Source organism: Natrix helvetica (assembly GCF_964273705.1).
Source record: "Natrix helvetica genome assembly, chromosome: 1".
Taxonomy (NCBI): Eukaryota; Metazoa; Chordata; class Lepidosauria; order Squamata; family Natricidae; genus Natrix; species Natrix helvetica.
The window spans coordinates 375863610-375877520 of NC_138548.1; the positions used below are offsets into that span (position 1 = coordinate 375863610).

General features: G+C 44.3%; 1 protein-coding gene across 9 annotated transcripts in view; it reads left to right on the forward strand.

Moving 5' to 3' along the window:
- The window catches only part of LOC309383779 (major histocompatibility complex class I-related gene protein-like), a 342086-nt gene that overhangs the window by 64880 nt on the left and 263295 nt on the right, over nucleotides 1-13911 (forward strand). The window contains exon 5 of one of the 9 annotated variants that reach the window (XM_081936655.1): nucleotides 778-834. The exons of the other annotated variants lie outside the window; for them this stretch is intronic. Coding sequence (XP_081792781.1) covers nucleotides 778-834 — 57 coding nt within the window. The remainder of the gene's footprint in view (nucleotides 1-777; nucleotides 835-13911) is intronic. 9 annotated transcript variants of the gene reach the window in all.

Here is a 13911-nt window from a genome sequence, read left to right on the forward strand (position 1 = left end):
CAAACTATTCTCCAAGGCACCTGAGGGCAGAACAAGAAGCAATGGGTGGAAACTAACCAAGGAGAGAAGCAACTTAGAACTGAGGAGAAACTTCCTGACAGTTAGAGCAATTAATCAGTGGAACAGCTTGCCTCCAGAAGTTGTGAATGCCCCAACACTGGAAGTCTTTAAGAAGATGTTGGATAGCTATTTGTCTGAAATGGGATAGGGTTTCCTGCCTAGGCAGGGGGTTGGACTAGAAGACCTCCAAGGTCCCTTCCAACTCTGCTATTGTATTGTATTGTATTGTATATTATCTCTTTTACTTTAAATAATAAAATGCAAACACTCAAACTGAAGAAAAAAGATGGCATATTGAGCTGTCCATTTTCACTCAGGGTCATGACATGATATATTGAGGCAACCTATAAAAAGAACAAAAACATTTTTGTTGTTTAACAATTATGGTATTTTTATATTATTGTGTTGGTGAAGTTTTTGTTTTGGAAGCTGCTATGAGTCACAAGGTGGCAAAGGGCTGTTTTAGAGTGGAAAAGCCAAAGATGAATTCAGTTGCCTTCATGCTGGGCTGGTGTGAGAAGAAGGCAGCGTCATGAGGAAACGTCCTCTAACAACGGTTATCAAGGCCTCTTCATGTTACCTTTAGAGGGACCCAAAAATGATCACATGGAGTTTTTAATTTGGGGTATTTCTAGCTTTCACTTCTTAGGACTCTTCCCTGATTGGGAAGATTGTTTGAGGTTCTCCTTCAATGATCTGCTCTTTCTCCCAATTCAGAACCAACCAATTCAAAATCCAACCTGGGGCTCATCATCGGCTGTGTTGTGGCTGCCCTTGTCCTGGCGTGTGCGATTGCTGGGATCCTGGTATTCTTCAGTAAGTATCTCTTTTGGGGGTTATTTAAGGAAGATGGGGAGATTGTGCTTAGGAGTTCGTCTATAGCAGTGGAAAGCTTTTTCAAGAAGTAGGCACATAATCCATCAGGGCCAATAGACAGGGCTGGCTTTAGGTTGCGTAGTGCCTTTTCAACATTTCCATGAAAACCTTCCTCGCCTCCCAACTGCTGCTGCAGCAGGTCTCTCTTGGGGCAAATCAGGAGATAGATTTGTATTTTGAAGATCTTTCTGTCTTTGTTGATGGGACAAAGGGTCTGTGAAATATCTCCTGGGTTTTTTCCTTCTGCAAAGGGAGAGTTTGGATGATCTCTGGTGGATTCTTTTGAGCTTTGAGCTCTGATTTTTGTCTTTGCAGAGAGGCGTCAAGATGACTACAAAAAAGCACCAAGTGAGTGATTTCTCCTCTTTCCATGTAATCTCCAACTTAGAACAGGCCTCAGACGCAACATCACTTAATCGCGCGGCACAGCTGATTGTCACGGAACCTCCCCCCCCCACACTTTTTAAAGCATTTTTTACCAGCTATTCACCCCAATTGGTAGTAAAAAAAATGCTCTAAAAAGAAAAAGAAAAAGATTCCCATGATCAAGTGGATCAGCTGTGAGCTACGGGATCGTTGGAAGCTCTTTTTTTCCGCTTTTAAAGCATTTTTTCCCAAACCGGCAGGAAAAAAATGCTTTACAAAGTAGAAAAAAAGGTTCCCACGATCGCAAGGCATAGGTGGACCTTTTCCCCCACTTCTTAAAGCATTTTTTTACTACAGTTCGGGCGAATAGGTAGTGAAAAATGCTTTACATTTTTTTAAAGGTTGGCCATGCCCACCCAGTCACATGACCCCACCACCACCAAGCCACGCCCAGAGAACTGGTGGCAAAAAACTTTTACATTTCACCACTGATGCATACATTTTAAGATTTTTTTCCTATGCATTTTTGCCAAAGCGGTTTGGTTCAAAATCCCTCCGTGTATCTGTGCGTCCTTCATTGTCTCTGAGAAAGGGAGGGAGGGAGGGAGGGAGGTGGGTGCAGTCAGAAAGAGCTGAGCTTCTTCATCTATGAGCCAAGAGAGTGACAGCTTCACTCTTTCCTTTCCTTTCCTTCTTTTCCAGCAAGTGACAAAGGATCCAGCAGTTCAGGTAAGTCGGAGGGAGCAGCTGCTGCATGAGCCATTCTGACCCTTTGCAGGACTTTGGGGGGATGAAAAGAGCGAGAGGCCCCCACTTTTTAAAGCCCCCCCCCAATTCATCCTCCCTGGGTTCCCTCTGAGTCTTCTACTGGTGGAATGATAAGAATAACTGCACCCACTTTGGCTTAGTGGTGAGGGCACCTGGTGAGACCGTGAGTTCTAGTCCTGCCTTAGGCATGAATGTCACAAAATCCACTTTCCTTGCACTGGTTGATTCTGCAGAGGAGAAGGGAAAACTCTCCCTGTTGGATTCAGGCAGGGGAGGCAACCCAGAGTCTGCATGGTGGAGCCTTGGCCCCCTTTGGAGGAAAGAGCCCCCCATTCTTTGAGGGGAAATGGGGAAACCACAATTGATGCCATGATCCCCAGTGGTTATAGAGGCTCTCCTGGTGGCATAGCTGAGACCTGGCTGACTCTGAAGGGGGGAGTGTTCCTCTTTCAGATGTGCCCAGCTGGATTTATGGTTTAGCAGCAGCTCATACCCTAGGGCAGGGGAAGTGGGGTGCAGTGGTCATCTCTTTTGGCACGTGGGGCCTTATTCCCCAGGTTTCTGGTTGTGACTCCCCATTTCTGACTCTGGGCTCACCAGTTGGGCTTGTTGCTACTGTACCAGCCTCTGCATGGCCCCCTCCCTGCCTCAGGTGCTGGGGACCATCTCCGGGTTGGCATGGAGTTGCCCAGGATTATGGTCCTGGGAGGCTTCAATCTGCCATCCCTGGCTTTGGCCTTGGAAGCAGCCCAGGAGTCCCTGGCCTCCATGGCAGCCATGGGCCTCTCCCAGACTATCCCGGACCCACCTCAGGGCAGCGGTCATACATTAGACATGATCTTCTTGTCAGACCAAAGGCAACCTGATCTGATGGGGGGGGGGGGAACTCTGGTTTTCATTTATTGTTTTAAATATTCTGCATAGCATTTCATTGTAAGCTGTCTAGAGTCACCTTGATGAGATGGGTGGCATAGACGTTTAATGTTAGATGGATAAATAGATGATGGAAGACAGACAGACAGACAGACATGATGGATAGCTGATGTCCTCTGAGAGATTCATGTAGCTGAAAGGTTTAATGGTGAAGAGTGAAGACGCAGACAAGGCAGAGACTCACTCTGTGTCTTTCTCTCCAATGCAGGAAGCAACCTGGCCAGTTAGCAGCCCCCTCCCAGGTGAGTTTCCCTTCTAGGGGCTGCATGGGGGGAGAGGGAGGAAGGGAGGGGAGGGCTTTGAAATCAGAAGAATAACTGATGGTGAAAATAGTTTGGGAAATCCCCTCTCCTGTTCCTTTCAAACACTGCAAGGTAAGGAATTTGGGGGAGAGGCAATGGAGCTCTGGAGGGTATGTACCTGCCCCCAAACACTTATCCTGCGAGGCCGTATTGTGGCCATTGTAAGGGTCTGACTGTCTTGGATCAGGAGGCTCGGAGATCTGCAAAGAGGAGACCAGAGGGTTCCCTCTGCAAGGAGGGAAAGAGGGACGGACGAGGGACTTCCTGAGATCCTACAGTCATGGATGGAGAGGGGGCTTCTCTCCCCTCCTTGACCCCATCTAGGAATCCCTCCCTCCAGATGTTGAAGGAAGACTTGGACTCACTGGAGGCCATGAATCCATTTGCACCTGTCTCTGGCCACAACATGGACTTGAATTGGACTTGTGTATTTGTGGGGAGGCATCAATACATGTGGGGCAGGTTCTCACCCACCTCAGGAGCCAGTCACAGCCCTGCCCCTCCCCGCTTGTAACTCTGGAGATCCCACCCAGCTGATTCCTCTCTTGAGGTTGATGCTTCTGCTCTTTCCCTGGTCTGATCTTTGCTGATCCCCCAACCTGGACAATGTGACCCTTCCTCTTGCCTCCCTCCCAGACTGACCCTGCCTGCTTTTTCCCTCCTCTTGGCAGCATGAGTGGACAATCCCAGCAGGAGGAGAGAGGAGAGGAGAGGGGATGGACCTTCCTTCTGAATGAGGCCGGACTCTCAGGAAGAAGAACCCTTCAGGGCCTTCCAGCATACAGGAACCAGGATATATTTTGGGTCTTTCGTGGTTGCTTTGGTCTTTGAACCATTGTTTATTTTCATTGAGGAATAGAGGAAGAAAGAACATCTTATGTGTTTATAATTGTGGAATCAAAAGGATTCAAAATGGAAGATATTTTTTTATTTACTTGCATCCTGCCGAAGGTATGGAAGATATCTAACACACCTTCCTCCTCCTCTTTTTCCCACAACAACAACAACCCTGTGAGGTGATCTGGGCTGAGAGGGAGTGACTGGCCCAAGGTCACCCAGCTGGCTTTCGTGGCTGACGCAGGACTTGAACTCACAGTCGCTTTCTAGCTTGGTGTCTTCACCACTGGACCAAAGTGCCTTGTATAGCTTGTAAATAGCTCTGTAATATAGCTTGTAGCAACTATGTTGTTATTTCTAATGACCCTTAATGGGCTCCTGCTGATTGACAGGTTTTAAAGAAAGGCCCATAGCAAATGGGGGGAGGAGTAGGATGAAGAGTTGCTGGTTTTACTTTAAAGGAAGTTGATAAGCTGTTCATCTCCATCATAATTGCTTGGATTGAAAGTGGAGGGTTTTTTTCTCTCTCTTATTTGTATAAATTGTATAAGTTGTACAATATATATAATACTTTTAATATTTAATCAAGATAGACATAGACATGAGCACATGGGCTGATCATAACCCAATAACAGTGACTTGGAAGGGACAGAGGAAAAGGGGGAGATGGATTTTAAACTCAAGAATATTAAATGAAAAAAAAGCTTCCAGCAATATATGGAAAAAGAACTGACATATTTCTTCCAGGAAAACAGAAAGAAAGACACATCATTACAGAATGTATGGGATACTTGTAAAGCATATATTAGAGGCCTCACAATGACATATGTAGGGAAAAAGAATAGACAGAATAGACAAACGCAAAATAAGTTGAAATTAGAATATAAAAGTTTGGAGATGGAGCTGCAGAAAAACTCACAAAATAAAAAAGCAAAAAATATGTGGACCTGCAAAAGACATAAATTGAACGATAGAAAATAAGGATCTGGCAAACAAAATAAAATTGGCAAAACAAAACTTCTTTGAAAACGCAAATAAACCAGGACGTTGGCTGGCTTACAAGTTGAAAAAAGAAAGAGAACAAAAGCTGATAAACCAATTCATGAATGAAGAAGGAAATCTACAACATTTAAAGGGAGAAAAGAAAAAAATAATTGAGAAATATTATAACAAGCTGTATCAACAAGAGAGGATACCAGAAGGTAAAATAATTCTTAGAAAAAACTAAAATAACTAAAATTCCAGAGAAATTTAAGAAGGCACCAGAAGAAAGAATTACAATGATGGAGGTAATAGAAGACATCAAAAGGCAAAAGAAGGGAAAAACACCAGGACCAGATGGATTACCGGCAGAACTGTACCAAACACTACAAGAAGTATTAAGCAATATAATGTTGGGATTATTTAATGACTTACTAAGGGAGGCAAAGATATCAGAAACATGGACAGAGGCATATATAACGCTTATACCAAAAGATGAGTCGGATCTACAACAAGTTAAAAACTATAGACCTATTTCACTACTAAATGTAGATTATAAAATCTTTGCGTCAATAATGGCAGAAAGAATGAAGAGACTTTTAAATGAACTTATACATATAAACCAAAATGGATTTCTCCCTAAGAGACAGATCAGAAGCAATATGCAAATTGTATTGAGCACATTAGAGTACTACAAAGACCATCCAGAGAAGCAAATGGCATTGTTATTTCTGGACGCACAAAAGGCCTTTGATAATGTGAACTGGCAATTTATGATAATGCAACTTCAAATGATGGGATTTGGTGAGGGATTCATGGGTATGATCAAGACGATATACAATAGCCAATCGGCAAAAGTAATGGTAAATGCTGAGATGACAGGAAAGATAGAGATCACGCAGGGAACTGGTCAAGAAAGAAGAATATAAATTACAAGCATTCGCAGATACAGCAGCAAGAATCGTATTTGCCCCAAATTGGAAATTAAATAAGCTACCAACAAATGAAGAGATAGTAAAAAAGATATTAGATTGTGCAGAGATGATCAGGTTGACAATGAAAATAAAGGATAAAGAGGAATCGGAGTACTTCAAGACATGGGGAAGATTTTACTCATTGGCTAGAGAAAAGAAAGTAGAAAAGAAAGTAGGAACCCAGGTGATGCACTGTGAAATGGAAAAGGGTGGGGGGAAGAAGAGGAAAACAGAAAAGAAAATATTAAATATATAAGTATAATTATAATAGAGAGATATAAAGGGGGGAATATAACTAGGATAGATTAGCGAAGGTAAGGGAACAAGAAATGATACCAATTATATTTGGGTTTGCTAAAATGCCATCCCAAGGAAACATAAACTGAGACCTGAAAGAGACACCTATAATAATAGAAAAGAAAGCGAGAGAGGAGAAGAGAATGAAAGGAAGATGGGAGAATGAAGAAAAAGGTAAGGAGAGGAGGATGGAAGGGAGATGAAGAGAAGGAGAGAGGGTAGATAGGGGAAGAGGAAGAGTAGGAGTAGGAGAAAGGGAAGGGAAGAAGGAAGGGAAAGGAGAGGAGGAAAGAGGAAAGGAGAGAAGGGAGGGAGGGAGAAAAGAAAGGGAAAATAAAGTGGTGCTACAACAGCAGGAAGGGATGGTAAACAAAGCAACTCAAACTGTATATGTATATTATAACCTAGAAAATGGAATAACAAATGTATAAGAATGATGAATGTAAAGAAGAATACTAATTATGTGAATGTATACTTAAAATGGTATGTAAGAGAATAAAAAATAAATAAAAATTTTCTGGAAAAAAAAATACCCAAACAGGACAACAATTACCCACCAAATTAAACTTCCACAGAGGCAATTATCCATGAAGGTTCTTAGTTAATTAAATAATTAATGAATAAATAGTGCATGCGTTATCAGTAAGAGAAATGGAAATAAAGATGAATTATGAAAAAAAGAAAAAAGAAATGTTGGCTTTCCAATTGTGCTGGGAAAACAGTTGACATATAAATTGGGCAAAGAAAAAGAAAAGAAATTAAAGTTTACCTGTCAAAAGGAGAGCAGAACAGAGGTCCTATTGGTCATTGCCTAGCAACAGAGTAAATGTTCCGATGAGTGACAGTTGGCTGCAGCCTATACAAGAGGTTGGGCTGGCTCTGTTCTCTCTGCTGGAAATAACATTTAGCTCAGGTGTGTTAGGACTTTTACTCCTGAACTTTGGATCTGCTGGCAACCAGCTGGCTCTTGGACCAACCATTTTAGAGATGGGTGGCTCAGGTGTGCATGAATTTCTCTCTTGAACCTTAGACCCTTGGACCTGCTGACAACCTTAAGTTGGCTCTCGGGTCTTGGACTCTTGGAAGCTTCTCTTTGAAAAACATGTTTTCCAGTCAAGGCTTTGCTTTGGCTGACATTCCTGGGGACATTTCTATTACCTGAAAATAAAACTGATATATATCTATAAAATACAGAACAAATTGGGATAAGTAGCACCATCAACAGATCGGTTTGTAACTGGCTGATACATCATACCCATGTGTGTAGTCTCTATGGAACTACATTGACATTGGGGGGCGAGTAAGCAGTGGGATACCCCAGGTTTTAGGCCCAGTACTTTTCAATATCTTCATAAATGACTTAGATAAAGGAATAAAAGGGGAATTCCAAATTTGCAGATGACACCCAGCTGGCAGGAATAGCCAACATCCCAGGAGAGAAGCTCAGGATCCAGATGTGAACATTGGCCCTATCTAAGAAAATGGAATTCAACACATATAAGAGTAAGGTTTTAAACTTTGGCAAGAAAAACCAACTGCTTAAGTACAGACTAGGTGAAACTTGGTTTAATGCCAGTAACTGTGAGATGGATCTTGGAGTGGACACTCACTTAAATAGGAGCCATCAGTGCACAGCAGCAGCCAAAAAAGCCAATGAAATCCTAGGCTGCATTAATAGAAGAGTAGAATCAAGATTGTGTGAACTTCTACTACAACTTTATAAAGCCTTAGTAAGACCTCACTTGGAATACCGCATCCAGTTTTGGTCACCCCAATATAAAAAACACGTTGAGACTTTGGAAAGAGTGTAGAAAAGAGCAACAAGGATGATTAGGGGGCTGGAGGATAAAACATACGAAGATTATAGGAATTGGGTATGTCTAGTTTAATGAAAAGAAGGACTTGGGGGGCGGATATGATATCTGTATGCTAATATTTGAGGGGCTCCTACAAAGATGAGGGGATCAAACTATTTTTCAAAGCACCAAAAGGCAAGAGAAGAAACAACGGATGGAAACTAATCAAGGAGAGAAGCAACCTAGAACTAAGGAGAAATTGCCTATGAAAGCAATCAGTCAATGGAACAGAAGTTGCCTTCAGAGACACTCCATCATTGGAGGCTTTCCAAAAGAGACTGGATGACCACTTGTCTGGAATAGTATAGGATCTCCTGTTTGAGCAGGGGGTTGGACTGGAAGCCCTCCAAAGTCCCTTCCAACTCTATAATTCTATGTTCTATTTGATATCTCCCCACCCCTCTTGCTGAAGAGGCATGTTGAGGGTCTTGGCTGTTTAGGAGTCACAAGTAGTGGGAGATGGGCCTTTTCTGGCTGTGGTAGCCATCCTTGATATCTTTCCAGAGGTCTCTTAAAATAGGCTTGTGTGGAAAGGCTTAGGGATCTCAAGGAACTAGCAATGAGGCTGCATTCCTGATCACATCAAACCCTTCCTTCTAGTCTTTTAATAAAGAAACAGTTTGTCAAAAATTGCATAATGTTTTTCATGTTGTTTAGTTTATATCCTGGTTTTTTATTTTATTTTATGCCACAGAGAGTCATGTTTTAGAGACAGGTGGCTGTAGAGATATAGGAATAAATAAATAAATAAATAAATCTGCCTTCACAGGAGAATAACAGAAATTCGGGAATTAATGTCTTGTATTTGGTAAACTGACATTTCTCTCCCACCCACCCCCCAAAAAAGATAGGTCTCCATCTTGAAGATGCCACAAGAACCTTTGAGTGTTTTCATCCAGAGCAAAGATCATTTGGGGTCTCTGATCTGGAACCTAGAATCATTGGGCTGGAAGGGCCCTCTGAGGTCTTCTAGTCTAACTCTCTGCTCAAGGAAGGAGAGATCTTATGTACTATCCGAATCAAATGGTTGTCCGGTCCATTTCTGAACATCTCCAGTGATGGAGCAGCTACAACTCCAGGAAGGAAGCGACTCCATGGATTCATTCTTCTCACGGTCCCTTCACTGCGTCCCTTCTCCCCCCCCCCCCAGCCCCAAATAATCCTCTCGTTTTTCCCCAGCCCCGCAGTTCTGCCCCCCCCCAGCCTCCCCCCCCCCAAGAGACGGAATCCATGGAAGTTTTTTCTGAAGGAACTTTCGCTTTCCTCCCCCCCCCCAACCGCCCCTCTCACCCGTTGAGCCTGGACGTCTGCCTAGCAACTATGACGAGTTGGGAATACTCCTTATTTTTCTATTGGTTGAGCTTGGCCAATCGCTAGCCTGCTCTGGATTGTTGCTCTGTTGATCAACGGGATCAACGTTTTTCTTTGCCATTTCCGGGAAGCGTGGGGCAAGTTGAGGATCGCAGCCAGGATGGCTCTGCGCTCTGCGCCCCTCTTGCTTTCGGTGTTGGTGTTGGTGTCGGTGGCCCTCCGGGAGAGCTGCTTCGGTGAGTCCCTTTGGGGGTCTGGGAGGTTCTTCCCCTTTTAACTGCCAGGGAAACTTTCTCTCTTCTCAACCCCCCCCCCCCAAAAAAAAGATTATTCTGAAAAAAAGGGAATCTTGATTCGGTCCTCTTTCGAGTCCGTTCCCCTTCCCCCTCTGGATGCTTTCAGAACAGGCCTTAAAGGCTGATGGGACTCTGCTCCCCCCCCCCCAGCATAGCCCCTCTGGGAACAGGACAAGGGTCGCCCCTCCAGCTGACAGTCCAGTCTACCTGGGCGACCCCAAGCGCAGTTTTTTCCCTCCCCCAAAGTCGAGGTTGCTGGAAAGCAGCGTTTGCAGGGGATCAGGTCAGTTCACTCACTTCCTGGCTGCCTTCGCTCAACCCCTCCCCCCCTGGGTCGCCTCTCCAGCCCTTTGGGGGGGGGGTGGAGGGGCTTTTTTTGTTCTGGCTTTGGTGCCTGGAGGACCCAGCCCATTTTCTCGGAACACTTGCGTGTTATTTGCAGGCTTGGAGGCTGGTGCAATGGAGCGATTGGGTTCAGGTTGCGGTGTTTGAATGCTGCAGGGTCAGAGTCTAGGGAGAAAAACTCCTTGGAATAATAATCTTCCTATAGATTCGACTTTCTTCATTTTCACTTTTTCCTGGGTACACACACAGACACACACACACCATCCCAAGATCCCAAAAGCTTTTTTCTGGGACAAGCTGGGATTTTCCTCCTCGGATATTCCTTCTTCCATTCCAGAAGCCCCCAATATGGGTCACTTTGCAAAATTAAAAATACAGGGGGTCCACGGCATATGACCACAATTGAGCTCAAAAGGTCTGTTGTTAAGTGAGACATTTGTTAAGTGAGCCTTTGCCCCATTTTACGACCTTTCTTGCCCCAGTTGTTAAGTGATTCAGTGTAGTTGATAAGTTACTGATCCAGTTGTTAAGTGAATCTGGCTTCCCCATGGACTTTGCTTGTCAGAAGGTCACAAAAGGGGATTACTTAACCCCGGAAGACTGCAACCGTCATAACTATGAGTCAGTTGCCAAGCGGCTTAATGTTGATCAGTTTATCATGGGGATGCTGGAAAGGATGTAACTGTTAAAAATAGTCACAAGTCACTTTTTTTCAGAGCCATTGTAACTTTGAATAGTCACTAAACGAACTGTCGTAAGATGAGGACTACCTGTATTTAAAATGTATTGTTATTCCTTAGTAATCAGGAAGCGCTCTTGGGGAGTTCCTAGTTGTTTGCCCAGGGAAAATATAAATGCAGCAGCTTTTCAAAAAAACATTTTAAAAGTTGGCAGGATCTTATTGATGAAATAGGCTGGGTTGAAGGTAAAAGAAGAGAAATATCTCTGGATAATGACCAGAAGAGACTAAAGCTGGAAGGGACCTTGGAGGTCTTCTAGTCCAGCCCCCTGCTCAAGCAGGAGACCTTATACTAGTTCAATCTCTTCTTAAAGACCTCCAGTGAGGAAGCACCCATGACTTCTAAAGGCAACTTCTGTTCCACTGGTTAATGGTCCTCACTGATAGGAAGCTTCTCCTTCATTCCAGGTTGCTTCTCTCCTTGATTAGTTTCCATCCATTATTTCTTGTCCTGCCTTCTGGTGCTTTGAAGAATAATTCGACCCCCTCTTCTTTGTGGCTGCCCCTCAGATACTGGAATACTGCTATCCTGTAGTCCTTCTTTTCTCTAGACTGGCCAAACCCGAATCCTGCAACCGTTCTTCGTATGTTTTTATCTCCAGGCCTTTACTCCTTTTAGTTGCCCTTCTTTGCACTTTTTCCAAAGTTCCAACATCTTTTTTGTAACGTGGTGACCAAAACTGGATGCCATCTTCCAGGCGTGGCCTTACTAAGGCTTTACAAAGTGGTACTAATACTTCACGTACTTTTGATTCTGTGCCTCTGTTTATACAAACCAGGATTATATATTAGCTTGTTTGGCTGCTGCCAAACAATGCCATGAAATGTACTGTTTGCTTAGACATAGAAGGTCCCGAAAGAAGCGCGTTCTGGATCACAGAGATTCCCCCCTCCTTCTGTTAGAGGAAAAACTCTGATCCCTTTGGATCCTGAAATCTCCCCTGAACAGGAAGTGGATCTTGGGCTCCCTCTCTCCAATCAGCCTCCGGGATTGTGAGGAGGAGCAGGAACAGGGAGGGAGGCCCAGGACTGGGACCTTGGACTGGGAAGGACTGGGAGACACTCCCAGAGGGAAGGGCAGTTGGACTTTCGGCTTTATTTTTCTGGGCTGGGCAGGTCCTTCTTGTTTCCATACAGACTCGGGGTTAATGTCCAAATAAGTCCTATGAATAATCTTGAAAGTCTTTGGTGCCCTGGAAGAATTTCTGATCTGAAGAGTTTTCAGAATGGACTCTTTTTTTTTTTTCAATTGCAGTGGAGTCAAAGATTGAGTGGCCTTGAAAGATTTGTCAGAATTCCCATATTTTCCTTTGATTCTTTTAATTAATATACAGTCTTCCTGTTCATTGGGCACCCTGAGTTTGCCTTTTGATATTTAGATCTAAACAGAGGTTTTAAGAGGCGTTTGGGGGGGGGGTTAGCTTTTGGTAGAAGTTGACATTGATGCAGATTTACAGAATTGGAAGGGACCTTCTTGTAGGTTATGTAGTCCAACTCCACACCCAAGCAGGAGACCCTGCCCCATTTCTGACAGAGGACAGTCCAGTCTCTTCTTGAAAGCCTCCAGGGATGAAGTTCCCACAACTTCCGAAGGCAACTTCTGTCCCACTGGTTGATTGTTCTCACTGTCAGACATTTCTCCTTGTTTCCAGATTGAATTTCTCCTTGTTCAGTTTCCATCCGTTATTCCTTGTCTGGCCTTCAGGTGCCTTGGAAAATATCTTGACCCCACTTCCTCTCTGTGGCAGCCCCTCAAATATTGGAAGACTGCTCCCATGTCTCCCCTGGTCCTTCTCTTCACTCGACTAGCCATGCCCAGTTCTTGCAACAGTTTTTCATATATTTTAGTCTCCGGTCCCCTCATCATCCTTGTTTTTCTCTGCACTTTTTCTAGAGTCTCAACATTTTTTTTATAGTGTGGTGAGTAAAACTGGATGTAGTACTCTAGGTGTGGTCTTACTAGGGCTTTATGGAGTGGTATTAGTAGCTCACTTCATCTTGATTGCATCCCTCTGTTCATGCAATTTAGGATTGTATTTGTGGGTCCCACCACCCAAAAACCTCACAGTCCAACCCCTTGTTCAAGCAGGAGCCCCTGTACCAGCAAAGCTGGCTGGGGAATTCTGGGAGTTGAAGTCCTCCAGGCCTAAAGTTGCCAAGGTTGGAGACCCCTGCTCTGGAACATCACCTGCCCAGGGGAGACGCTTGTGGGACCCACCCTCCAAATGCCCTTTTAAGAAGACCTCACAGGGTTCCCCAGAGTAGGATTGGGGTGTCTTTGGAGCCCCCGTGGATTCCCCCCTCCCCCCACCGAATGTTACTCTTTCAACACCGAATGTTGTCCCTTTTAAGTTGGCTTCCAACGACAGGTAGTCCTCGACTTACAATGGTTCATTTAGTGACCGTTCAAAGTTACAACGGGCCTGGAAAAAGTGACTTATGACCGCTTTTCGCAGGTACGGCCTTTGTAGATCTTCCCCAGGATCACGTGATCAAAATTCAGACTCATGGCAAGTGGTTCATATTTATGACCGTTGCTGTCTCCCAAACTCACCTGATCCCCTTTTGTGACCTTCTGACTAGCAAAGTCAGTGGGGAAGCCGGATTCACCCAACAACCAAGTTACTGGCTTATCAACTGCAGTGATTCACTTAACGACTGGGGCAAGAGAGGTTGTAAAATGGGGCAAAACTCACTTAACAAATGAGGACACTTAGGAACAGAAGTTTGGGGCTCAATTGTGGTCGCAAGTCGAGGACTACCTGTATTCTAAGCTGCCCAGAGTTTTTCTTCAGTTTTGTGTCGCTTGGAAAATTGTGCTCACCTTCCCCCCCCCTCAGAAACTCTCCTGTTATTCCAGATTTGCTTCCAGGTGTTGTCACTTCCGGGTTGCCTGTAGGGTCGTTTTCCACCCTCCAGAGGCTTCAGGGAAGCCTCCTGAAGCCTCTGGAGGGCCTCTGAGGGCGGGGG